General features: G+C 41.6%; 2 protein-coding genes across 5 annotated transcripts in view; one reads left to right on the top strand and one right to left on the bottom strand.

The window, feature by feature from the left end:
* Positions 1-7916, top strand: part of galnt1 (UDP-N-acetyl-alpha-D-galactosamine:polypeptide N-acetylgalactosaminyltransferase 1) — a 55362-nt gene extending 47446 nt beyond the window's left edge. Inside the window, exons 11-14 of the mRNA XM_007556231.2 lie at positions 2130-2269; positions 2376-2474; positions 4114-4248; positions 5319-7916. Of these exons, the coding sequence (XP_007556293.1) occupies positions 2130-2269; positions 2376-2474; positions 4114-4248; positions 5319-5465 (521 nt within the window). The 3' untranslated portion in view covers positions 5466-7916. The remainder of the gene's footprint in view (positions 1-2129; positions 2270-2375; positions 2475-4113; positions 4249-5318) is intronic.
* A 3516-nt stretch (positions 7917-11432) lies between these two features.
* On the bottom strand, positions 11433-25471 carry tmem245 (transmembrane protein 245). Of its 4 annotated transcripts, none has more exons than XM_007556230.2 (18): positions 24410-25471; positions 21872-21989; positions 21346-21441; positions 20707-20814; positions 20161-20340; positions 19905-20074; positions 18022-18045; positions 15630-15734; positions 15460-15542; positions 15267-15357; positions 15069-15167; positions 14861-14992; positions 14433-14555; positions 13930-14075; positions 13749-13849; positions 13488-13662; positions 12729-12923; positions 11433-12649 (listed from the first exon to the last, which is right to left on the bottom strand). In XM_007556230.2, exons 1-18 carry the CDS (start codon positions 25127-25129, stop codon positions 12595-12597), a joined length of 2721 nt encoding a protein of 906 aa, XP_007556292.1. In that variant the 5' UTR covers positions 25130-25471; the 3' UTR covers positions 11433-12594. The 4 variants fall into 4 exon arrangements, with proteins under 4 accessions (XP_007556292.1, XP_016528951.1, XP_016528952.1 ...); XM_016673465.1 differs by having other exon boundaries at positions 20161-20337; XM_016673466.1 differs by lacking the exon at positions 18022-18045.
* Between the last annotated feature and the right edge of the window lie 244 nt (positions 25472-25715).

The following is a 25715-nucleotide window of genomic DNA, read 5'->3' as shown; positions in this document are numbered from 1 at the left end:
GTTTATCAGAGTTTATTTTTATTATAAGGGATTATAATAATACAATATTGTTGGCAATAATTTACTTCTTACCCACCTCTACTACAGAGGCTATTAGATTTATTTCAGATTGTGTTTTAAGGAGATGTTTTTTTTTTTGGGTTTTTTTTGGTTTTTTAGTGTTTTATGTCTAAAAAATCCTGTTTAATGCAAAGCAAGAACATTACATCATCGCCGTTGGCTCAGACCTTTGAACCGGCCCAGCAGCCTGGTAGCTCTCCAGGTTTTAGCTCTGAACTACGCGATGCCATCTGTGGAGAGCCAGGCTCATTAAAATAACAACTAGTGACACACATGAGTCTTTGATCGCATTTTTGTTAAATGCACTCGGTTAAAAACTTACCAAACACACACACACACACACACTCTTACACACACACACACGCACAGATGTGCAAACAGAAACAAAAAACATTTCCTCTTCCTGATTGGCACGGCGGCTGGGAAACAAACCCGAGGTTGGATTTCCAGCGTCAGCTAGCATGGAATGCTGCCGGTAACCACAGGAAGCCGGCCCTGCGGTCAGCCGACAGCTTTACGGTCAGCAGTGAAAAGGCTCATTGGACTGTTAATATTTTATTACTGATTAATGTACCAGTATCTTTAACAAGCGAGACAGGAGGGAAATGTGGAAGGGAGGAGCCGAAGTTAAGACGGTCCTGAAATCCCGAGGGATGGACGGGAGCTTAGGCTCGTCCAGCCGCCTGACTGACGGAGAGACCTGCAGAAAGGAACGCAGCCAATCACTTGAAGGGAAGCGCGTTCTCACCAGGTCGTCTGATATTTGCATAGTTTCATCGTGGCATGATTTCTGAACCGCTTGCACTCACCTTAGTGGAAAGCAGACATTTGCCAAAAGATTAGTGCTGTGAAGACTTAATGAAGAAGGCCTTCCTCTGTAAGTCTGAGGCGGCTCGAGGTGCTCCAGATGCACTGCTTTTTATTACATCTCCACTCTTACACCCTCCGCGAACGCACTTCTGTATTTCTTTTTTTCTGTTGCTTATGTTTTCTTACGCAAACATGGCAGGTCTGTCAGACTAATCCATGCTGTCATGGAAACATGACAGAATAAAGAAAACTCTGACCTCATGGATTACACCTCGCCGGAGGCTCCAGGACTCCCGTCCCTCTCGCTCGTCCAAATAAAGTCATGAAAAGCAGAAATGCTGGAAACCAGGTGTTTGTTGAATGTTGTTGCTTTCGACGTGACATTAAACATAAAAAGCATGGTAATTAGGTTTCTCATTATTTTGATTACTTACTTTCTTGCTTAAACACACAGGACTTTTGCTGAATGCCTCCTACTGGTTAAAACACAGTATTCACATTTGTCACAGCCACAAACCCGCTTGAGTTTCTTTGGGTTTTAATGGAATAAATAACACAACATTGTGCATAAATGTGACATGAAGGGAAGAGAAGAATTATCTGGGTTAAAAAATAAAAAAAAAACTAAGACGGTGAAATCGAAAAAGCGCATCATGCATTTTTAATCTGCCTACTAATTCAGTTCTTTTCAAACTTGCTTTTTCTGCAAGTTTTTAGGAGAATGTTTCTACCAGCTGTGCAGATGTGGAGTCTGACGTTTTTGTCACTTCCTTATGCCTAATAGCGCAAACTGAGTCAGATTTAATGGGGAGCGTCTTCGAACATTAATTAAAAGCTTTTCTTTGGATTCTCAACTGGATTTAGGTCTGGACTTTGACTGGACCGTTCAGTAACACATGAATGTGATTTGATATAAACCATTCCATTGCCGCTTCAGGTGTATATTTTTGATCATTGTCCAGTCTTAAGTTCTGTAGCTCTGTATTTAGCCACATCCATCTTCAGCTTCGTGGTACATGATGCTGTCACCACCATGTTTCACGGTGGGGATTGTGGGCTCCGTCTATGGAGTTAGTTAGCATAATTCATGACTGTATTTAATTAGTCTGCTGTGCTTGGCTGACGAGATTTATTAGGAACACATCATGTGTTTTTGTTTACAAGCAAAACTTTTCATGCAAAGTAACATTTCAGGAGTCATGGCCGCCTTCAGGCAGTTTTCCACGTTAATGCATGGGTGTCTGTGTTTGCGTCTCCAGGCGTGACCAAGGTGGACTACGGTGACATCTCAACTCGCTCTGCTCTGAGACAAAAGCTCCAGTGTAAACCCTTCAGCTGGTATTTGGAGAACGTCTACCCTGACTCCCAGATCCCCCGGCACTATTACTCGCTGGGAGAGGTACGCTCACCGACGCACGCGCACACACACACACACACAGACCGCGCCACTGTCCACACTGCTTTAGTAAGCGATCCTCACTTTGATCTGTGTGGGTTTGCCTCAGATCCGTAACGTGGAGACCAACCAGTGCCTGGACAACATGGCCCGCAAGGAAAATGAGAAGGTTGGCATTTTCAACTGCCACGGCATGGGAGGCAACCAGGTGAGTTAAGCTGTTCCTGCTGCAGCAAAAAAATAAATAAAATGTCCTGAAAATAAATGTGTACAAGGTTTATTATGGAAACCAGAAACATTTTGCAGCGATTATTAACAACATAATTACCAGACTGAACATCCTGCAGCCTCTTGCAGCTGTAATTGTGGCAACGGGTGGTTCTGCTAAGTACCGACTCCGTGTTCTTTCGCTTTCGCTTCATGACAATGAACTTTGTGTTTGTCTGTGAGGTGCAGTTGAAACCAGAAGTTTACATACAACCAAAAGAAAGATACAAACACATTTTTTTTCCTCATTGTCTGATGTTAAATCAGACCAAACCTCTGTTGTTTTAGGTTAGTTAGAATTGTTAAAATAATTTCTATTTGCTAAATGCCACAGCAATGAGAGTATATGTCTGTGGTTTATCTTTTAATGTCTTGAAAAATCAGAAGTTTACGTTCAGAATAATTGCTGTCCCATTAAACAATGAGGGAAAGTCTAGATGATGATGTCATGTCTTTGGAAACTTCTGATTGGTTAACTGACACATTTTAATTAATTGGAGACACATCTGTCTATGTATTTGACATAAACAGCCGTATGTTGTACACACTGCTTCCTCGTGTAACATCGTGGGAAAGTCGGAAAAAATCAGCCAAGATATCAGGAAGAGAATTGTGGAGCTTCACAAGTCCCGTTCGGCCTCAGTAAAATACTTAAAGATACTTTAAGGTGCTGCGTTAACCTTTCCAAAGAATCATACAGTATGTAGCTATAAACACAATAGGGAATGTCCAACCATCATTCAAGTTAGGAAGGAGACAGGTTCTGTGTCCCAGAGATTAATGTGTTTTGGTCCAAAACGTGCAAATCAATCCCAGAAGAAAAGCCAAAGACGTTGTGAAGACGCTGCTGGAACTGGTGAGGCAGTGTCATTAACCACAGTGAAGTATGTCCTGTACCGACAGGCACTGAAAGGGAACTCAACGAGGTAGAAGCCATTACTCCAAAAGAAACAATAAAAAGATAGATTGCAGTTTGCAAATGCACACAGAAACAAAGACTTTCATCTTTGTAGAGACACGGTGGAGACATGAGGCTCTGATGCAAGCCTGGAAACGCCGTCCCATCTGTGAAGTACGGTGGTGACGGTATCATGTTGGGGGGCTGTTTTCCAAACGAACGAACAGGTGCCTTTTATAAAATAGATGGCATAATGAGGAAAGAACATAATTTGTAAATACTGGAGCAACATCAGGCAGGACGTTAAAGCTTGGGCTCGTTCAAATGGACAATGACTCAAAGCAGACTGACCGCTGTTACTGGTCGTTGACGTGAACACGTTCAACAGGTATGAAGGCTTTTGCTAGGCTTTATTTGTGACTCTTGCTCTATAAAACACCAGCGTGATTTATGGAGCAGACATTGCTTCTTCAGGACATTCTGAGCCGAGAGCCGTTAGGAGTGAAACATCAATGAAACTAAAGCTAAAATCAGACAGATGCTTGCATGATGTCACAGCAAACCTGATGTTCCCTGTTTAACCCAATGAGCTCAAACTGCGGTGCTGAACCCGTAAATGAGCTTAAAATAAGCTCCTTAAAACACCGGTGTGTGTGTGTGTGTGTGTGTGTGTGACCCGCAGGTTTTCTCCTACACAGCCAACAAGGAGATCCGGACAGATGACTTGTGTTTAGACGTCTCCAAGCTGAACGGACCCGTCATGATGCTCAAGTGTCATCACCTTAAAGGCAACCAGCTGTGGGAATACGATCCTGTGGTGAGTGGGGAGGGATTTCTGACACGTTGCTCAACTTGACTGAGAGACTGGAATCTGGATGCTGTGCAACATTCAGATTAAGATTTATGCACTTAATTTTGCGGATTCAAACTCAGGATGCAAGTTTTTGATTAACAAAAACAATCAATCTAAAGCTGGTAGATCTTATTGATTGACTAGCGTGTCAGTTTTCTTAGTGTTTTCTTGTATCAAATGAGTCGATCATCTTAATACGCTGAATTGGGGGGGAAAAAAAACATAATGAAATTTTACCATTTTGTCAGCTGTATTAAATACTGACGGAATAAACCGAAAATAGTTTTTTGTTTTTTCAAAATTAAATTTAGACATTGATCAAATATGGCTCATTTAACAAACATGAGCCTCGTATGTTGCTGAGCATAAAAATAAAAGATGAAAAGAATAAAACTTGTGAAACACTTAATTCCCCATTAACAGAGACGCCCATGCAGAAGTACAGCCTGTGTTTGTTCTTCCCTCCAAGTTCTCATTAACTCCCCATCAAAATCAGTCCTGTTTATTAGCATCATGTTTTTTCCATCAAGGGGGAATCAGAGCAAAAGAAGCGCTTAATTGCAAATTTTAAGCAAAATAATGCTGAACTGAACTAATTGCACGAAGATTCACACAGAAACATAAAGATAGAACCTGAAATAACCTGTTTACACAGTTTATTTGAGGGATAGTTGCACTCTAAGGAGTTTGGTGAGTATTCATATTTCAGAATCCCATAGAGGTCGTTTTGTGTCCCTCACTGAACTCTGGACCATTTCTCTTTACCGTTCTGGTAATGGCTCCGCCATCTTTATTTCCGTATCAATAGCTCTGGTTGAGGATCACCTGCAGTGCCCCTTCTGGATGGCAGCCAAACTACAATACTAAAACGAGGTCTAAGCGGATGTTATTAGTTAATCGACTGGAACAAACTTTAACCTAATAAACCATTAATCCACCATCAGTCACAAGTCAATTAATTGTTTGCGTCACTAATTTTTAAAAATAAAAATGTATTCTGTAACTGGATCACATGTGTTCCTCTGTCTGTGCAGAAGCTGACTCTGGTCCACGTCAACAGCAACCAGTGCCTGGACAAGGCCAGCGAGGAGGACAGCCAGGTGCCCAGTGTCAGAGACTGCACACACTCGCGCTCCCAACAGTGGCTGCTGCGCAACGTCACACTACCCGAGGTCTTCTGACCGCACTCCGCACACTCCCAAGCGTACACTCCCACACACACACACAGCGGCCCAGAGCGAGCGGTCAGACGAGCGGGCATGTTTTATTCAACTTGGGCACGAGGACAGAGACTTCCCCGGAGGGGATTCAGGAGGACGGATGGGACGGTACTACCTCTGCCAGAGACCAGAGGACGTAGAGTCTACAAGCTTCCTCAGAGCAAACAGAGAGGACTGTAGAGACTCCCTCTAAGAGACCATATCTGTTGTTTTACATTTGTTTTGTTTTGTTTTTTTAAAGAAGAGATTTTAAGAGTGACTGGCTCTAGAACCGTGGAGTCGAGGTTCTGCACACAGCTTCCCCTCAGCTCATCACTTAACGTTTACTGACTGCCTGCGATCAGTGTGTGTGTGTGTGTGTGTGTGTGCGTGCACTTATCTGTCTGTTTGACCCGAGATGAATGTATGCTTTTAGAAGGGGGGGCCTGAACATTTGATTTTTGTTTTCCTTAAGTTCCTGTTTGTTTGTTTGTTTGTTTTTTTATTTAATTTTATAACTGACATTGAACGTGAACTCTTATGAAGAAGGATGCATGTTTGACTGCGTGTGTGTGTGCGTGAGAGAGAGAGAGAGAGAGAGAGAGATTACGTCTTGTGTGTGTGGACGTGTCAAAGCCCCTCCCTGCAGTCTTGCAGCAGTGTATGTCCCCCTCTGGTGTTACATCTCGGTATCTCATCTTACAGACTGAAGCATCCAAGCTGAGGATTTTCCGAGGGAGGGAACATAATATAAACAAAAGAAAAAGAAAAAAAGAGAGAGAAAACTCAACTCGACGTCTGCCAACAGCAGAAATGTAGAGATATAGAAATATGTTTGTGATATCTTCAGATTTCTATGTCCGGTTTTTACATGCCTTGTCTGTTTCTACCGTTTCAGTAACTTTTAGTTTTAAGGATGTTCAACGTACAGCCAACGCTCTCGCAAAAAAAAAAAAAAAACACATCAACAAGCTACTTTATATTTATCTGATACCTTCTGCCTACCGTAGTGTTTAACCATCTGAAACTCTCCTACGAAACACTACAACGCCACACGCTCTCTCCAAAGGGCAGTTCGTACAGGTGCATTGCAGTAAATAAGAATATCATCAAACATATTTCACTAATTCAGTTTTAAAAACGAAACAAACTTTGTTAGCGTAGATTCCTTTACCATGTTGATTTAAATCAAATATTACTTTTGATACTTCAGGCTTACAGCTAATAAAACCCCAAAGTCTCTGGAAATTAAAATATTATGTTGAACCAAAAAAAAGCAGATTTTTGCAGCAGAACGTTTGCTTATTGAAAATCATGCATTGATGCAGCGTAGCACGGAGGCTGCAACAGGCTGGCAGCTCTCATCTCTCCTACGTTGGTGTTTCTCATCCTCTTACTAACTCTCCACAGATTGCTTTTGACCATGTCCTGCTGGTAAATGAAGTAAAGCTTTTCAATGGGAAGCATGATGGTCTCTAAGAGACAGCTGTGCTGACTTTAGACTTGTTGTGATGGACTAACACCAGCAGATGACAGTTGATTCCCAAATCACTGCTGATTGTGGAGACTTTCCACTGGACTATGAGCAACTTTTATTCTCATCACTCCGGGAACCTGATTCCTAAATGAAATCCAAACTTTTATTTAATCTGAGAAGAGGGCACCTCAGAGATTATCCTCGTCTTTCTGACACTTTTTTCCTTCCACTAAACTTTCCATTGATATGCTTGGATACATATCTCTGAACAGCGAGCTTGTTTGTAGTAATGAGCTTTTGTGGCTTATCCACATGGAGGCTGTCAACGTCGCTCTGCTAGACAACAATCCAGTCAGCGCTCTTCCCTGTGTTGTTGTTGTTGTTGTTGTTGTTGTTGTTGGTTTGACGTAATATTTACATCTTTTGGGAAACTGAATTTTTTTGGGGGGGTTTCATTAGCTGAACGCCGTAATCGTTAAAATAAAAAGTAAGAATCGCCGTGTGTAACAAAGTTTGAGTTACTGAAATAAAATCGACTATTTATTGGTGAATCTCGTTTGCTGAGACGCAAACGCTTTTCGCCCCATTGACCTTTTTCAGAAAATACACTCCGAGAGCCTCTGTTCTGCCGTGGAGTGTGTTGGATGCATCTGTGCAGGTGTGAATGTGCTTCTCTTCAGCTCTTCTCCCGGTTTGTCAGCTCCATGTTTACTAGGTCAAACGTGATTTTTGTTTTTGTTTTTGGAAGAACCCATACAGCTGAGCGAGGATCAGCACGTCTCGTGTCCGCGCATTCGTTTCTGCAGCTGCCGTTAGGATACGTCAGCAGCGTTTATTTGGTGTTTTAGGAAAATTAAGCGGTGAGAAGGAGCAGACAATATATCTGAATTCATAATCATGTCTTTATTTTCTTTCTTTTGCAAGTTTACCGGCAGTATTTCTACATTCATATTTCAGACAACTGAACCATATCATTATCATTTCAACCATCATACTGTGTTTTTTTTTTGTTGTTGTTGTTGTTGTTTTTGTTGTGTTGTCACTCCTGCTGCTGTACGTCAGAGCTGGAGTCGTTTTGTAAAGGTTTGAAACATTTCAGCTTCCTCCAGTGGAGGAAGGGTTTACACAACAGAGAGAGAGAGAGAGAAGGCCATCGACTGGACTTTGATATCTGAGCGAGTGACTGTGATGATGTTTTTGATAGTGAGACCGAGGGAGTGTATCATTTGTTCCCATGTCGGGGAGGGCGGGGGGCAGGGAAGAGAGAGCGGGGTTAAAAACAACTGACATGTCCAGGCTTCCACACTGAGCTGATCCAAATGTAGAAAATAAAGGTGAAAAGGTTTACAGAAGAACTCGAGGAGTGTGTTGATTTCTCCTGCGCAAACGCACCACAAACTTTGCATTTATTTTTCCCAATTATCGCAGTTCATCTCTGCCAACTCTTTCCCCCCCTCCCACTTATGCCAGAATCTGCAGCTCCAGTCAGAAACGTGTAGTCATTAACAGCAGGAATGTCAGATTAAACATTTGGGTTTAATGATTCGTTTTACTCTTCCAGGTTGTGATGATCATCTCAGGCTGTCCGCTGTACGTCTTCCTGTTCTCTCTCTGTGACCTGTTGTCTCTGGCAACCGACAGAATAAAGGTCGCCAAACCCGAAAAACAACAATTGGGTGCACACTGTTACAGATGTGAGCTGAAATACATACATAAAGTCCAACTGGTGTTTAAATAAATGGTTTTCCAGCCAAGTACTCTGCAGCCACACATTTTTCCTGATTCTTTCTGGATATTTGACTTTTTGTAAGCATAATATTTACCTGCTTTATTAGTTCCCAAAGCCTTGTATTTGGCTCATTTTTCCAAGTTTCAGTTCTCTGCAGGAATGACCCATGCTTGGCCATTTTTATTTAATAAACAACAACTTGCCCCTTTAAATTTCTGGATTAACACTTTGACCCCGGTCTCGTTTCTCTCATAATTTCCTCCCTTATTCAGTGTTCTGTCAGGATATTGTTGGAGTGTTAATCAGGCGCTCCTTTGATCAGCTATTCTTTAGTTAGCTTGTGACTGAAAGAGTGCCGTAATAAAACCTGAGAATTACATGGTCAGACGGTGTGAAACATGGCCGCCGCTGTAAGCCATTTTTGCATGTTGACTAGACAAACCTCTCATCTCCGCCACAGTGAGAAACGAGCGGCCGCATGAGAGATGAGCCTGCGCTGAAACCCGAGAAGTCTGATGGGACTGTTCTCCGGCCTATTAATAAACATAAAGGTCCAGTGTGAAAGGGCGGGAAGAGAGAGAGAGAGAGGAAGCCGGGCTGCAGACTGAGTGTTTGATGCAGAGTGGATTATTCAAACTCCTTTTGAATTATTCATCTCAAAGGATTTGGGTCCAACGAGAGCCATCAGGAAGACATATTAGACAACAGCTTTTAGCGCTGTGGCCTGCAAAACGTGTCGATGCTTGTGCATTTATTTTCAGGCAGCATCTGGTGGATGCATGCATGACACATTTACATCGCTCCAGCTCGGCACCACCATTAAGTGAAAGCAAACAGGAAGCGCCAGTCCTCTAAGAGCAAATGAAACTAATCACTCTGCTACTGAAGAGACTTAGATCTGTGATCTGGTTTTGTGCCACAGACTTCAGCAGAACGATGTGAAGAAATGCCTCTTAGCTGCGTTTCCTGGAGGGGAAACTGAGGAAAGACAGAATACCAAAGTTTGATCAGAGCAGCAGGGTGACTTTGTTTACTTTGACTCAAGGCCTTCAGATGTTGCTGATTTGCGTTGTTGGAAACTAACTTCTCAGTTCAGATGCTTTCAGTCTCTCCTCATTTGTTCATGTATTTGGAAACACTTGTTGACTATTTCAACACTTTTTTTACAACTTATTTTCAACTGGAGATAAGAGGATATAAGGTCATGACAAATGAGAACATGTCAATAGTCTGCCGAAGAAGAAGAAAAAAAATAAATCAGAGGCTTCCAAGTCTTAAATCTCAGCTTCGTTGTACTTGAATCACATAAACTCAGTAGAATCGGTTCAGAAATGTTCTCAAATATGCCTACTACAAATTAGAAGCAAAATAAAAGTTACCTCCTGGGATGATGAAGGTTGGTATGAAACAGGAAGTCAGAACCGAAGTAAAGACATGGTACGGCTTTCTGCCCCTTTTCCTCCTTGCTTTAAAGATCTCAGCCGCTCACCGAGGCCCGATCCGACTCTGTGGTTCCCTTCAGGACTTTCTGAAGGTTCAGAGATCATCAGGATGTTGCTTTAAATAATTCCCCGCTTCATTTAAACATTTACAGCAAATCTAATTAATTTTACGAGGACAGGGACAGCAGTGAGTGAATCATCCAGCTATTTTTTTTTTTTCTTCTGGAAAGATGTGTGACTTCAGCAGCAGCCTCTGTTGGAGCATTTCACAGATTTGATATTTATTCTGTCCATCTGTCTGGAGCTGCGCTGACACATCGACAATCTGTAAAGCCTTTGCAGAACAGATGACACCGTCTGACTCAGCTCCCTCAAACACAGAGGGAAGTTCAGACTCTGGTCGTCTAAAAAAGAAAAAAAAAGAAGAAGAGTTGGGTTGGTCACGTGCTTTACAGCTTCTGATCAACTCTAACGAAATGCCTGAGAAGTCAGAATTGTGGTCTGCAATGACAAGCTGCCACTTTTAGAAAAAACAAGTCACAAGTAAAGGGTGTGCAAACCTACCAGGAAATGGCCGCCCACTTAAACCACCAGATCTGATAAACTGAACATTAATCAGAGAATCGGCTCTTTTGAAGTTTGTTACAATGCAGAAGACCCAGTAAACATGTGGAAGAAGGAGCTCAAGTTTGATTAAAAAACTGGGTGGTGAAAACGTAACACTGCACATCACAAACCACGCAGTGCAGCACGGTGATGGCAGCATCATGCCATGCGGATGTGCTTCTTGAGCTGAAACAAGGAAGCAGGTCAGAGTTTAACTGAATGTCAGTGATTGTGAGCAAATAGAGTTGTTTAGATCAAATGTATTGGAATGGCCTAATCAAAGTCCACACTGAAATCCTGTGGAGACTTGCATTGTTTCAGCTCTGCTCCTCTTGTTCAAATAGTTTAAATGTTTTCAACTTTCTTTCTGAATGAGTTAGAAACTTTGTGTTCTACAATGACGACTTCAATTTTTTTTACTTATTTTTAATGATTTAAGTTAATTTACACTTTTTCTTAACTACAAGTTTAAAAAGTGTTTTCCTTTAACACTGGCAAGCTCTGATAAGATGATAGCTTAGCTTAGCTCAAATTACATTAGTGAGTCAGAATGGCCTAATCAAAGTCCAGACCTAAATACAGTTGAAAATCAGTCGTAAAGGTTTAAAAATTGATGTCAGACGGTTTCTATCCAGTTTGACTTTTACGGTTTTAAAGAACAGAAAAAGAAATTGACACTTTGTGTTTAAATTTAAATTGGTTTAGACTGTTTATTCAGTGCATGTTATTAATAAAAAACACAGCAACCGTAGCAAAGAAACAAATACAATATTTGAGTTAAACTCTGTGCCCGTTAGTTTTAGTCCAACTCCTCCCCTCCCTCACGTAGCTAACACAGTAGCTGAATGATCAGTGTTTAACCTCGCTGTACAAACACAACACATCTGTACCGCCTGCTTATTGAAGCCTCTAATGATGTAAACAACTTTTCTTTATTTTTAAAAGTGCTGAAATTCTCAGTAAAGTGAATCACATTCAAAACGTGACAAGAGTTGCCGAAACCTAGCAGAGTGAGTGGAAGTAGTGGAGGATGAGGCGGCTGTGCCTCAGGTTTAGGATTAAAGCTTGGTCATGCATGTGCTGAGAACATTAAGCTTCAGATAAATAAATAAAAAGTGTTAAAAAAAAAAAACCCTACATTCCTGGGATGTATACTGTCTGAAAATAGGACCTCTAGTCGCTGGAGATGATTAAACTAAACGCAGCAGACTGAGCCGGGTCCTGTTGCAGCTCTGGCTATCAATAAATTACAGCTAGAATCACTGAAACTTGAGTAGCTCGTTAAATTAAGAAAGAAATAAACCATCAAAGCTCATTTTCTTGGTCCTGGTTGGACCTTCAGACTCCCTGAGAGAAGAGGTAGGGAGTCCAAACGCTGCGCAGCCACAGCAGCAAAACAAAGCCATCAGGGGCTTTGGAGACAAAAATATATCATCTTACAAGGAACCACTGAAACATTTTAGGCTTTTTTTTTTTTTTTTTTTTTCAATATTACAAAATAAATTAGGCACTGAGTTCTGAAAGGNGGGGCTTTGGAGACAAAAATATATCATCTTACAAGGAACCACCCCTGGAATTAATACTTTTTTTTTTTTTTTTTGGTTCAATATTACAAAATAAATTAGGCACTGAGTTCTGAAAGGTGATGGAAATTGACTTCTCATCGGAAACGCAGAGTGCTGGAGTTGCTCCGGATTTGGGATCAGGATGCCTGCTGGCTCTGGGACGCTCTGGGACAGCGCCGGCAATCGCAGCGTCTCCTCCTCTTCTTCTTCTTGGTCCGGGTCGAGCTTCTGGAGCCTGCCAGGCGGGAAGCGAGTCCCTGACCCGTGTGACGTTCTGCAGGGATACACACCCTCACTTTGAGTCAGAGGTCGTCTTCAGCACGGAGGGAGTGGACTCTGCAAAGGTCCTTCAAGACGAGAGGACAATGAAGGAAGAACCGGTTAAATTGGGATGGTTTAATCAGCTGTAGGTGTGTGCGTGTGTACCTCATGGGGTGTGTGGGCCAGTTCGGCTGGACTGGTGTGGGAAGTGCAGAGCTGGGACTCATCAGCATGGCGCTGTAGATGTTTGCTGCCACCACCAGGATGCAGAGGAGGATGGGGCCGATTATCGCCCCCTCCAGGCCAAGATAGTACGCTCCACCTGCGACTGCCAGGCCTGTGAGGTACGGATGGCCGCCCCTGAGAAAAGGAACCGACACTTTAAAAAATGTATAACGTATGGAGATGAACACTAAAGCAGGTTGTAATTCATTTTGAACGATTTGGAGAATGAATGTCTGTTTTTGTTTAGTTTTGTTTTTCTCAGTAACTTGAAATCAAAGTTACTCCTAAACCCCTGTCTGCTCTCCATGGTCTTCATGATGCTGTTTGTTCATTAATGTTTTTGAGCAAACCTTTAAGGCCAGGAAGAGGACAACTATTCTTATTTTTAGGTTAATTTACATACCTAAATATGCAACGTGACAAAATGTGAATAAACTGAAGGGTGTCAACACTTTTCTGCAAGACGCTATTTTTTAGGACTCTCTCAAGCAGCAGTTTATGTAAAAATATAAACAAATAAATTTTTAGTTTGACCTTTATTTAATTAGGAAAGTCCCTTTCAAATAAAAAAAAAAAAAAACTTTGTTAAACATCTGCTGCAATATTTGCATTTTACAGCCATAAAGTTCCAGATCTGGATTTGTTTATCAGGTTTTTTTGGGGTTTTTTTTTTTTTCAGAGCCGTGCATGCAAACATACCCCGATATATCCGAATAGATGGCTGTGTCCACAAAATACGTCGGGAGCAGATGGCAGATGAGCAGCAGCGCGGCCTTGACGCCTTCGCCCTGAGCCAGCCACAGGTCGCACACAGCCGGCACCGCCGCCCAGTACGTCCCCAGGAAAGGCACGGCGCCCAAGATGGCGGCCAGAGCTGCGGGCCGGCAACGAAAGAGCCACTCAGCACCGAGCGTTTTGGTAATAACAACACCGCAATCTGCTGCAAACGCACGGACTCACCGGAGGGAATGAAGACAATGTTGATGCCGAAGATGGTGTGAGTGAGCCAGGTGTAGAGGCCGTAGAAGCCCGCCATTTTGAAGGAGGCGTCGAACACCCCTCTGTAACGCAAACATCGACCGTCATCCACGTGAAGGAAGGTCTTTCGTGTCTCATTATTATTCGCAGCCGCGACGCAAACCTGATGGCCTCCTCCACGGACTGGCCGATGATGTTGGAGGAGGGTCCGGGCTGCGAGAGCGGCGTCAGGTTGATGACCCATTTGACGGGTTTGTAGTATTCGCCGCTGGAGCTCAGCAGGTAGAACAGAGTGGTGAGGAAAATCACCTGCATGGCAGCAGAGACCACACATCAGCACCGGAGCTGAATAAAAACCTGCTCATGGGCCTAACACTGCAAAAACGATCTTATTATCTATCAAACAGACCGCAAAAAAAAAAAAACAACTACATTTGTATTTTTGGGCTACTGGAAACTAGACCAATAGCACTTTGTAAGATTTTGTGTTTTTGCAGTGTGTAAATCTTTCGGATTATGTCGGAATAAGTCTAGTTATCGGGGGAAGGTGTGAGCTGAGACTCTTCCGATGATGGAACATCTTTCATAAGCCCAACAGCAGCAGAAAATCAAAGGAGGAAAAGCTCCCCTGAGTGTTTTTGAGCTGGTTCACCCGGTGATTCATACCAGACTCAGCGCAAAGTTGAGCAGCGCCGTGCCGCTGTGGAACAACACGGTGAAGAGGGTGGTGGTGGTGGAGAAGAGGAGGCCGACGTTCCTGCTCATCACCACCCACAGAGACTCCAGGATCTACAGGACAAGAAGAAGAAGAAGAAGAAGAAGGTAAACACGAGCATCCAGAGGGAAACCGGATTTCCAAATAGTCTGTTAAATTAGAGCTGCGCGGATCAAGTTTTCCTTTTTTAAATGTCCTGGTATTTTAAAGAGCGTTTTTCTACATGTTCATCCGTTGTTTCATTTTATTTTTTTTTTCAGGTTTAATAGATGCATGTTGAAAATGCGTCAAAGGTCTTCAGACAAACTCCTGCAGGAGGAGGCCGTGTTCAATCCGAATACATTATAAATCTGTAAATTCAGACAAATTCTGATCTTACAGACAGCAGCGTCTCGATGTTTTCCTGCACGAAAGAGGCGATGTCCTTCCAGTCCAGGATGTCCCCCAGCCAACTGTTCTGTCTGTGCGCCATGTTCTTCTGCACGCGGTGCCGCCCGCTGTGGGTCACGTTCTGCAGCAACGAGCCGATGATAATTCCACATACGAATCGAAAACATGCAGATTAACAGGCGGCTGGTGTCACACACCTTCACGAACCAGGAGTGGTAAAGTCGGTCCCAAAGCTCCAACACCTGCTTCTCGATCATCGCTGTGTTGTTCACCTTATCCCCCAACATCTTTTGAAGCTGAACGCAAAGTTAAAGTTGTCTTGAGCTTCAGCCTGTCAGACTTTATTTTTTTTATTTATTTTTTTTCACATTTAGAATAAACCAAAACCTTCTAACCTTCTGTGTTATCCATTCTCTCCCGTGCTGATAGACATTAGTAGCAGCTGAATTCAGAGCTTTCTGCACGACACGAGCTTCTGGAAGCAAACTAGAGGAGGAAACATAAGAAAGAAAAAAAAAACAATCATTAAATGTAGAAACATTAAAAAAAAAAAGCAAAGATAGATGATTTAAAAAAAAAATGCCTTACTTAGCCCATTCTGGATGGTTGGAAAGAGTCTCGTTGATGAGGTTACTGGCAACTTCAACGATGTGAGCGCTTTCGTGATGAACCTAAGGAGTGAGATGAAGCTGCTTTGGAATCCAGGGAGACGTTTGGACGTGATAAGTGTGAGAGTTAAATACAGAACAAAAACTGACCATAGCAGTGAGCAGAAGAGCCATGAGCAGAGTCCCTGTGACCAGGAGGAAGATGATGAAGATGCTGATGATTTTGTCCAGCGATCGCTCCAGCCACACGATCATCTGGCAAGGAGACGGAGAAGATACTTTAGCAGAGTTCGACGCCACAGTGACCAGACACACGGAGAAACCTGCGTCTTCCCCATTTCAGGTTTTAAACCCAAAGATAAAAGGTGGCTGATTTATTAAGCCTGCAGTGTGCAAGTCTGGAAACATAAAATGCATGCTCTTAAACTCAAGTTACAATCTTCAGATTCAGCTGATTTCTGCTTTTAAAACCAGTTGGTTCAACCACATTTTATCAGCTGTGTGTTATTCCAGCCGGGAAGGGCTAAATCAAATGGATCGTACTTTTAATCCGATTCAGGAGCTGGTAAATAGTTGTGACTTTAGCCAAGAATCATGAAGATCTTATTATGGAAGCGTCCCCGACTGTGGAGAGATCCTGTAATGAGATCGCTCAGGACAAAAAACTATATTTTAACGTTTTGTTTTTGTTCAATTACCCCATTAGACTCTCAGATCCAAATCTAACAACTCTTTATCTTGAAGCTGTCGGTCTCTCCGTTTTACACCCCACATACGCGTAACAGCACATGTGTAAAAAAAAGAAAAGAAAAAAGAAATACTTCAGATACAAAAGGATTCATTTATTTTCCAGATTTTTGGGTTTTAAACTCAGGTTTCTCAGGTGTTTCCATTGATCATCACATTTCCTCTCAGAAAGTATTAAACTTATTGAAGTCCACAGCAAATGAGTGGAGGAAGCCGTTAGATGTCCTGACGCATCAGTGCATTGTTACATGAACGGTTAATGATGCAGCGGTCAGTACAGGAGCTGCTGCACTACAGCTGCAAATTTACAGATGTAAACCTTTATCTGGCAAACTGAGGTGAATTAAACCCAATAACCAAATTTTATTACAAAAAGGACACACTCACCACATATGAAAAAGGGTTAAAGCTGTAAATTAAGTTCCTAATGATATAGATTTCTTCTAGTCGCTCATAAATCTAGTGCAAATTTAAAGTACTGCAGTAGTGATACTATATTCAGAGCAACAGACTCTTAGTGAATGTCTGACTCGGAATACACAAAGCCACTAACGGGGTTTAAATTAGACCACAGTTTTAAACAAGTCGTGTTCCTGTTAGAAGAAACTGACGCTTAACTTGAATCAACTGAAGAATTGATACAAAACAGCACCTTTCACATATTTCGAAACGTCTCTGGTAGAAATAAATGATTAGTTTAATGCAGTAGCATATTCACACATAGAACAATTTACAAAGATTTTCATTCAGGGCAGAAAAAAAAACCTACGTAAAATATCAATAAACATCAAAACAGTTAATCTGTTGACTATTTTTAGATAAACTGGTGAATAGCTGGATAGAAAAGGAGCTAATGTGATTTTTTTTTCTTTTACAGAATTTGAATCTTAAACGTACACTACAGGAATTCTGGGTAACAGATTCACAGATTAAGGTCTTTTTTTGTTTTATTTTAAATGCAAAATGTATATATTCTTTGTAGAGTTTTTGCCTAATTACTGCTCTGAGCAAGTTGGTCTTTCAGCAAATTCCCTATTTTGAGTCTGTACATTCCAGTTAACAATCAATCAGTTACTAAATTAGTTGATAAATTATTTCAAATATCAATTCATCACGACTAATGGTTTCAGAGGACATCTTAATCTTCGTCTGCCTCAAACAAAATGACCTAAAACAGCTCTATGTTTCAGATAGGCAGTCATGTCTTGAGTAAAATTTATTATCTCCGTTACAAAATGAATTTATTCGGATGGTAACAGAAGCTTTTGACCATCACACAATTTACTGCATGCGCTTTAAAGCCCTAAACTCTCACAGAGCCTCTCAGAGTGAAGCGTCATAATGATTAAAACATCATCTTTCTGAGCCCGCAGATCAAAAACACTCCTCTCCTCCCAACTCCTCTCCGCTTTCTTTACATCAGCCATCTCTCCATGCAGCTCACACAGTCTCTCAAAACAAATCTGCCAGCTGGATCAAAGCAGGGAAGATACAGATGGTGGCGAGAGGGTGGGGAGCGTATGTGGGGACGGGGGCAACAAGTACCACCTCCACCTCCCCACTGCAGCTTCCTGCAAAACAAAAAAAACAAAAAAAACAAAAAAAAAACACAGGAAGCAGGAAAGCAGCGAGGTAACAAACAAAGATGACAGGGAGATGACAGTGGATGGAGCAGGATAAAAAAAGAAGCCAGTCCAAGCAGCTAACAGGTGTGTTCACTCCTTCACACACACCAACATGAAGACGGAGGTTAATTCTTTACCCTCGTGCTCTCTCACACACAAGCACTTATTACCTGCTTGTTAAGCCAATGCCAGAGCTTGGGGGAGGAGACAAAGAGACATTGGGAAGATTGTTATTGGAGAGATATGTGCAACAGTCGCCTCATGCCCTCTCCGCCCCCCATAAGACAAGAAGACATCCTCTGTTTGGGTGCAAGCAGTGAGTGGACACACTGCAGCAGGCAGGATCTCATAAAAGGCTGTACACAGAGGGTCGGGTGCAAACACACAGCCGCATCCAATGCCACAAAAGTGATCTGTGATAAAAACGTCTACAGTGTTCGTTCTAATGCTGTAGGAGACACCGAACATTACCGGTAATACAATCCGACAGTGCAAAGAAAACAACCAGCAAGCGTGACAATCTCAATTTAAACTGTTTCTGTTCATTTGATCAGCATTCTGCCAAACTTCGCCCCCCATTCAGCTCTATTTTTAGGTCTAACTTCACCATCTCCTCCAGTTGGCGCTGGCTGCTTCATCCACAGTCGGTGTATTAAAACTTTCCACAACAGCAGCTGCTGGAAATAACTCTGAGAGTCTGAAACTGAGTCTTAATGGCAAATCAGTAGCTACAAGGCACCACTGAGTGTAGAGTTATCTATAAAGGTTTCAATCAAGGTAAACTCACTTGTACAGCCTGAAAATTAAACTGGCTGCATTAAAGATGAATACCAGTGGTCGTAACCCAGGTTTTTCAGTCTTCAGTTACAACCGGACTCATAAAAATAAAGCTCAAATCTATTTTTTGGGATGTCCTTATTTGACTGGATCAGAGTTCCCTGACTAAACTCAACTCAGTGACGACGGTAACTCATGTGGCTTCAATTTGCTTGATTGGGCGTTTTAATCACGATCTATTTTTGAGTGCATGTTTTGCAAAACTATCACATGCTTTGCAAAAATGAGCTGAAACGCTAGTCAACAAATTAATTAAAGTTCAAAGCAAAGCACGTAGCTGTTCACGTAGGAAAGTAAACTCACAATAAACACATTTTGTCCCTACACCATTACCTAGAGCCCCATTAGCGTATCGCCAGCTGAATTAACAAGTTCTGTCACAAAAAAGAGAGGAAACATGCTATGCTAACATTAGCCCAGCAATTGAGAAAACTGAACAGCAAGGAAACATTGCCAGCAGGAGCAGCATGTTACTTTGCAGGAGACTGTAGCTCTGTGTGTCGAGTCTGATTGATGCGTGGAAACAAAAGGTTGTCCTGAAGAGACATCTGTTTAGACTAAATATCTGTTGTCAAGAGAAACCACAGTGTCATCGATGTCACTTGTGAAGGTGTAAAACTGATGATACTTTGCTGTTTCTTAAAGCTGAAAAGTCTTTTAAGCATGCACAGGACAAATGCTTATGTTTGAAAATTCCTACTGCAGTTTTCTAATCCTAAAAGTAATTTAAAATGCACTGTGTTCTGTTTAATGTGAATCTACAGATTTTAGACTCCTACAAACATGAACTGGTCATTTACAGTCTACAAAATGTGCAAATTCTAGCAAAACATAAAAACTAGCATTACATTAGCCTCATATGTTTTGAGGTGTTTAACTCTGAAACTATTTCCAAAACCAGAATGTAGTTTTGGACAATATCTGACATATTAAACATGCCTATTGTGAGTTTCTTACGTACTTGCTTTGTGAAACATTTAAGAGGCCCGTGAAAAGGCTCCAATCTAAGAACGAGGGTTAAATGGGCAACTCTTTTCGCAGATACCCAGCACATTTTTGATTTATTAACCACTGAAGACCTTCTGTAGATAAAGTGACCACTAAACAGTTTGAAAAATCAAAATGTGTACCGGTGAAATATAACGTTTCGCTTTGTGATCATTTCAGGTGATCAACACAGAATAAAAAGTAACTACATACCACCAGAATGCATTACCTTGGTGTCAACACGCAGCAGGAACTGAGCGAGGCCTTTGATTGGTCCAGGCAACAAGGCCTCTTCGCGTTCCCATACGAACTTCTCCAACACGGTCCACCACGAGTTCAGAGTCCGCTCTGCGAAGCTCTTCACACCAAAGCGGACCATCAGCTTCTTCAACACCCAAACTGAAGCAACAGAGTAGCAAAATACGCAACTACAGGGGATCTTTCCATGTGGAAGTGACGACAGATGAGTGCGGTCTACGTGTTACCAGCCACAGGGATGGGCAGCAGCTGGAGGATCCAGAAGTTGAGCCACATCTGGACCAGCACGATGGCCCAGACCAGCAAGATGAAGTAGATGTCGCTGGACTTCCGACTGCTTTTCTCTTTCAGCTGGAGGCTGGACTTTAGGGGGCGAGGGAAGCCCGGCGTGGGGGGCACGGGACCTACTGACGGCACCCCGTCGTCGAGAGGAAGGAAGGGAGAAAAACAAATAAAAAAAAAGGAAAAAGAAAATACACAAGTAAAATGTTGAGTGTTCACTGTACTTTTTTTTTCCATGTAAAAAGCACAAACGTACAGATTATGTTAATGTGATTTTATGTGAGAAACCAGCAAAGAGAAGTGCATGATGGGTAGGTGGAAGAAAAATAAAGCGAGAAAAGTTTCCAGCCAATTTTACTCTGATGCCACTAAATAAAATCAAAGGCAACTAATTTCCTTCTATGGTTACCTAATTATTATTACTAATTAATAAACAAAGCACTATTTAAAGCAAGTTTGGGTGTTTAGGTGATGGAGAGGAGCTTCCCCACCTGTGCTGGAAGCCTCACTGGACTCTGCTTTTGGCTGCAGGTTGCTGCAGGAAATGGCCATGAAAATCGTGTTGGCAGCCAGCGAGAGCATCTGTCCCGGCAGCTCTCCTGTGGGGCGAGAAAAGGAACAAGCACAGGCAGAGATCACTGAAAACCAAGCTGTGAATATTTTCTGTGCATTTTTTTAATAGGACTTTACGTCTTCACTGAAGTCAATTGTCCAAACTGCCTCCTTTCGTTTGCTTTCACAAAACCCCGCTGTTGGCCAAGTATCTAGCTGCTGTAACGTAATCTGAGGTCTGGCTGTGCTTGACCAACCAGGAGGACAAATTCATACCAAGTTATTTTAGTACGAGACCTCATCACTGTCACAAAGCTACTCAAAAAGATTCTTTCCAAATGAGCATCTGCACGTTTTTCTAGAACACGTTTATTTCTGTAATAGTTAATAGTACTGTTATCACTAAAGAAGAAGACGAAGTGTATGCGAGTTGAAAAGACAGAAAGTGAAGAACGCCCTGACTTATCTCTGATGACCATCAAATCAACACATTTTCTCAGTCGGTCTTCTGTATTTAAATGACTTCCTTCCTCTTGTTTGCCATATTTGGAAGTATATTTGAGCACATACGACTTCACCTTTTCCTGGAACAGGGGGTTTCTCCAGGGAGCCCACAATGAGGAGCGCCACCACCACCATAAATATCGGCACCCTCCACGACCCGGTCAGAGAAACTGAAATCAGATAAGAGAAATGTGAGTGATCAAAACACAGAGAAACCTGTTTCAGTCATGAGTTTGATTTAAAAAAAATGTGAGTTTTCAGGCAGTGGTTTTGCTCTGTTTGAGCTGGCAACACTACAACAATGCTGCTACCACTTCTGGACAGCTTGTAGTCACTTTTAATATTTCTCACTTGAAGGTCAACAGTGCTTTCTAACCTTAGAAGTGTGCTAAAAATACAGCCAGACTTCCTCATCTTACTATGCGACTCCACACATGCTCAGTCCAGGGGACGTGTGGGGACAAGACTTTCTCTTACGCCTCTTGCACTCGGGTGAGATGTGGGAGATTAAATTCCCCTCATACCGCCAAACCGCAGAGGGAAAAAGAGGCAGTTTGTGTAAAAAAATGTGAAAATGTGCCTGAGCAGGTCCAGACTCACCGATGTAGAAGAGCAGAACAGCCCAGACGGGAAGCGCCATGGCTCTCAGGTAGCACTCAGTCTGGGGACTCCACTTGAGACAGACGGCCAGCAAGTAGCCAAACACGACACTGCACACCTAAAGGAGCAAAACAATAAAACAAACAAGACATTTTGAGATTTCTTGGCTCATTTAAGTTCACTCTAAGGCTTCAAGTTCTATTATTCCATCTATTAATATTAATAGATTTTCTCTATAAACACATCTATCAAAGTTTGTTGTTATAAATACTTTTTCACAGCACCAGTGTTCCACTTTCTATCCATAGCCAGACATATTCAAACTCACCACAGAGCCTAAGGAACATTTAATCTAATTTGGATTTGTTTGTGGGGCAGGTTTGGAATAATAAGATTTTTGATCAGTCAGACACTGAAAATACAGAAAATTAGATCAGGCAACAAGCAAATTAAATCGTGTAATTGAGTCAACTGTTTATGCTGAGGCATCCAAGATCATATTTTATGTAATTTATGATGGTCATTAAGTCTGAAGAGAGGCTGATCTAAAACTTTTTTACTTACAGTAGTACGTATGAACTATATGCTAAAAGCTTATGTTATTGTATGTATAATAAGCAGGGCCAGGTAAATTAAAAGAGCACAGCACAGAAGAAGCTAAAACCAATTTATTACTTCATTTAGTTACTATTTCCACATCTTTGCGTTTTCTCTACTGAAATATTAACAGAAAAAGTGAACTGTTACATTGTGATGTACAATATTTTATCTTAACAGGAGTAAGAACGTCAGTTTGTTCCTACTTTACATAAAAGCACTTAGAAAATGGTAAAAAAAAGAAAAAAAAAGTTCTGTGGAAGTACAGTAATTCTGTTGTACTTTTGCTCAAGGTTATCATGTTTTAAGAATCTGATTAAAACAAATACACTTTTAAAAATCACGTTTATTTTTCAGTGCGAATATTTTATAATTAAATGTGCCCAAACAGTAACCTATGGCCCTTTTTGTATTATTTTCTGATATAAAACTAAGAGGCTGTACATAACTGTTTTACATTTCTGCCCATTATAATAGGTACCGGTGTTTAATAATTTTAAAAAAGCGGATTAGATCCGCTGTTTTTATGGGCCACGGGAATTATGCATGATGACCTGTATTTGTGTGGTTTAGGTTTGTGCTGATTTTATGCAATTTGTGCAACAAGGACATGAAGCGCGTTAGCAGATATGCTCAGTGGTGGTTTCTGATATGGGAGGCATGGGCAACCACCCAGGGCATCATTATGTGGGCGGCGGCATGTTGAAGTGACTGTATCTATACTAAAATGATAAATTCTAGACACTTTTTATAATAAACTGTACTTTCTTTGGCACTTTTTCAGATGGTCGGTAGTAGGGAATTTTCCATAAAAAAAGAAATCTAAAAAAAAATCTATATTTTCTCCCAACAATATAGAAAAAAAAACTACTAAAGATAGCCATAAATAAATGTTTTTATATGATGCTGCAGCCTAATTGACATCTAGGAAGGAAGTTTCAATGAAATGCATAAAAAAATAAACATTTTGGTGCAAGTCAAAAATTCTCTAAAATTAGATTTTTTAAGAAACACAAAAAATCCCTATTTCATACCAGCAATATCAAGGAAACTATTAAAGATGGCCAAAATGGATGCCTTTATGTTATTTAGCAGCCTAATTCATCTGTAGTAGAGAAGTTTTATTGAAATCTGATGAAAAATACAAGTTTGGGGAGTGATCAAAAAATACTTAATTTTGTCAATTTTTGAATTTTTTTTCCATCGGTCAAATTAGCTTTGGAAGCAGTTTTGCGGCCTAATAAATCTTTATTGAACAGTCCCAGACCCCTACAAAAAATTGAGCCTGTTAAGACCACATAGCAGGATGGGCAAAATAGCTTTTGGAGCTTGGTTTCAACATACATATTTTTTTATATCGTATCCCAAACATGCCATCTCTGCTGTCAGGGTAAAGATTGAAATTTATTTTTCAAAATTACATTTTTTAAAGAATCTTCATTTTTAAAGTAAGCTATTTATACTGTACATATTCATGTTTTTCAATATGATTTATATATATTTAAAGAATGTCATTACAAATAAGTGTCAATTTAATTTATTTTTTAAGTAATCGGCTTTCAAAAACCCCATCTTTTTCCACTCAAAGGTGGGTTTGTGGCAAGATACACCCCCCAAAATCTCAAAAACCTTTAGAGATAATGGGCTGGAATTTTTTCTGCTCTTTTCTGGTAATACACTTAATAGAAAAATGCATTCAGAGTCCAAAAAATATAAAGAAAAAAAGTGTATTGCCGGTATCTAACTCTCCTCTGGGATTAATAAAGTAATAATAACGTGTTTCTTCACTGTTTTTGACCAAGTTGGAAGAGAAATGTGAATTTCTTGGAATAATTTGAGCTCAGCTGATGAAGCTGAACTTGTTCACCCTGACTGACAACAGGCTTTCTGTCTGAACCGTGACGGGAGGAACTGCTCCGATGAATCTGCGCGTTAACTCACCCACACAACGTGGAAACAGTCCAGCAGGACCCCGATGACCCAGCAGACATGTCCGAGGATCACCTGCATGCCGATGACACTCCAGAAGAGGTAGAGGAAGTAAGCCAGCGGCGCCCCCGCCCCGATCACCAGCAGCACCGTCAGCCTCTTTAGTACCAGCTTGCCCATTTCCTCCACCCCGTAGTTGACGCACCACACCGGGACCAGCAGGGTCCCCACGACGATGGGCGTCCCGGTGTCCTGCAGGCCGCTGAGCCACGAGCGGCCGAGCCGAGCCAGGGAGTGCTTGAAAGGGTGGAGGAAGGTGCCGCAGAGCACTGCCCAGAGCAGCGGGCGGAGGAAGGCCTCCAGGATGAAGTACACCAGGACAGCCGCCCCGCAGCAGATAGCCACGAAGATCATCGCCCCAGTGTTGTAGAAGGCCTGCTTGATGTTTTTGTCAAACTTCAGGGAGGACGGCTGGGACAGCAGTTGGCTCATCATCCCGACGGCCGGCTGGACGCTCTCGGAGAAAGAAACGGAGAGAGGCCGGCCCGTGTGAGGGCTGCCCGGGGGAGAGACAGCGGCGGGCTCCGGCGCCGACTCCTCTTCATCTGCCATGACAGCGCTGCTGCTCCGGGTAGTCCTTCCAACGGCTCTGCCGCGTGACGGAGGAAAACATATGACGTAGAAATAGCGACTGTTCCAGGGAAACATGGGAAATGTAGGAAAATGAAACATGCCCTGGAATCTTCAGCATTTCCTCATTATTAATTTTTTATCGTTCTTTGGGTGTTTATCTAAAGAACTATTTAAGCAGACACACAAAAACAAAACCTTTTTTCACATCAGAAGAAATTAAGTTTAAGATGAAACAGACTTCATTAAAAAGAAAAAAAAAATACTGAGCAATTTTTTTAACAGCTGTTAAAATGTTATAAGGTAGAAATGGAAAGAAGTTGATGTGTAACTATTCTGTTTCAAGCAGCCTGTAATGCTAAACACACATTGTTATGAGTACATTTAAATATTACAAAGCCATGTACTGTGTGAGGAAAAAAGGCAATAGATTCAAACAGAGAAAAGATTTTATTTTATATTTTATACTTGAACTTTCTTTTTTTTATTTTCTGTCCTGAACATCTTAATTTTTTTAGGAATATCAATGTGTGATTAAAATGCTACATAAACAGCATGATGCAGAAATAAAGTATTACCAGTTCAATAAAATATTGCTTATGTAAGACAATATCGTCAGTTGTGTTTTCTCTGCTTTTATAAACAAGTCACTGCTGTGGCTGAGGAGGATGTTGGCTTGTCTCCACAC

Source organism: Poecilia formosa, unplaced genomic scaffold (assembly GCF_000485575.1).
Source record: "Poecilia formosa unplaced genomic scaffold, Poecilia_formosa-5.1.2 Scaffold77, whole genome shotgun sequence".
NCBI classification, from domain to species: Eukaryota; Metazoa; Chordata; class Actinopteri; order Cyprinodontiformes; family Poeciliidae; genus Poecilia; species Poecilia formosa.
This window is presented reverse-complemented; position numbering and strand designations above follow the sequence as displayed.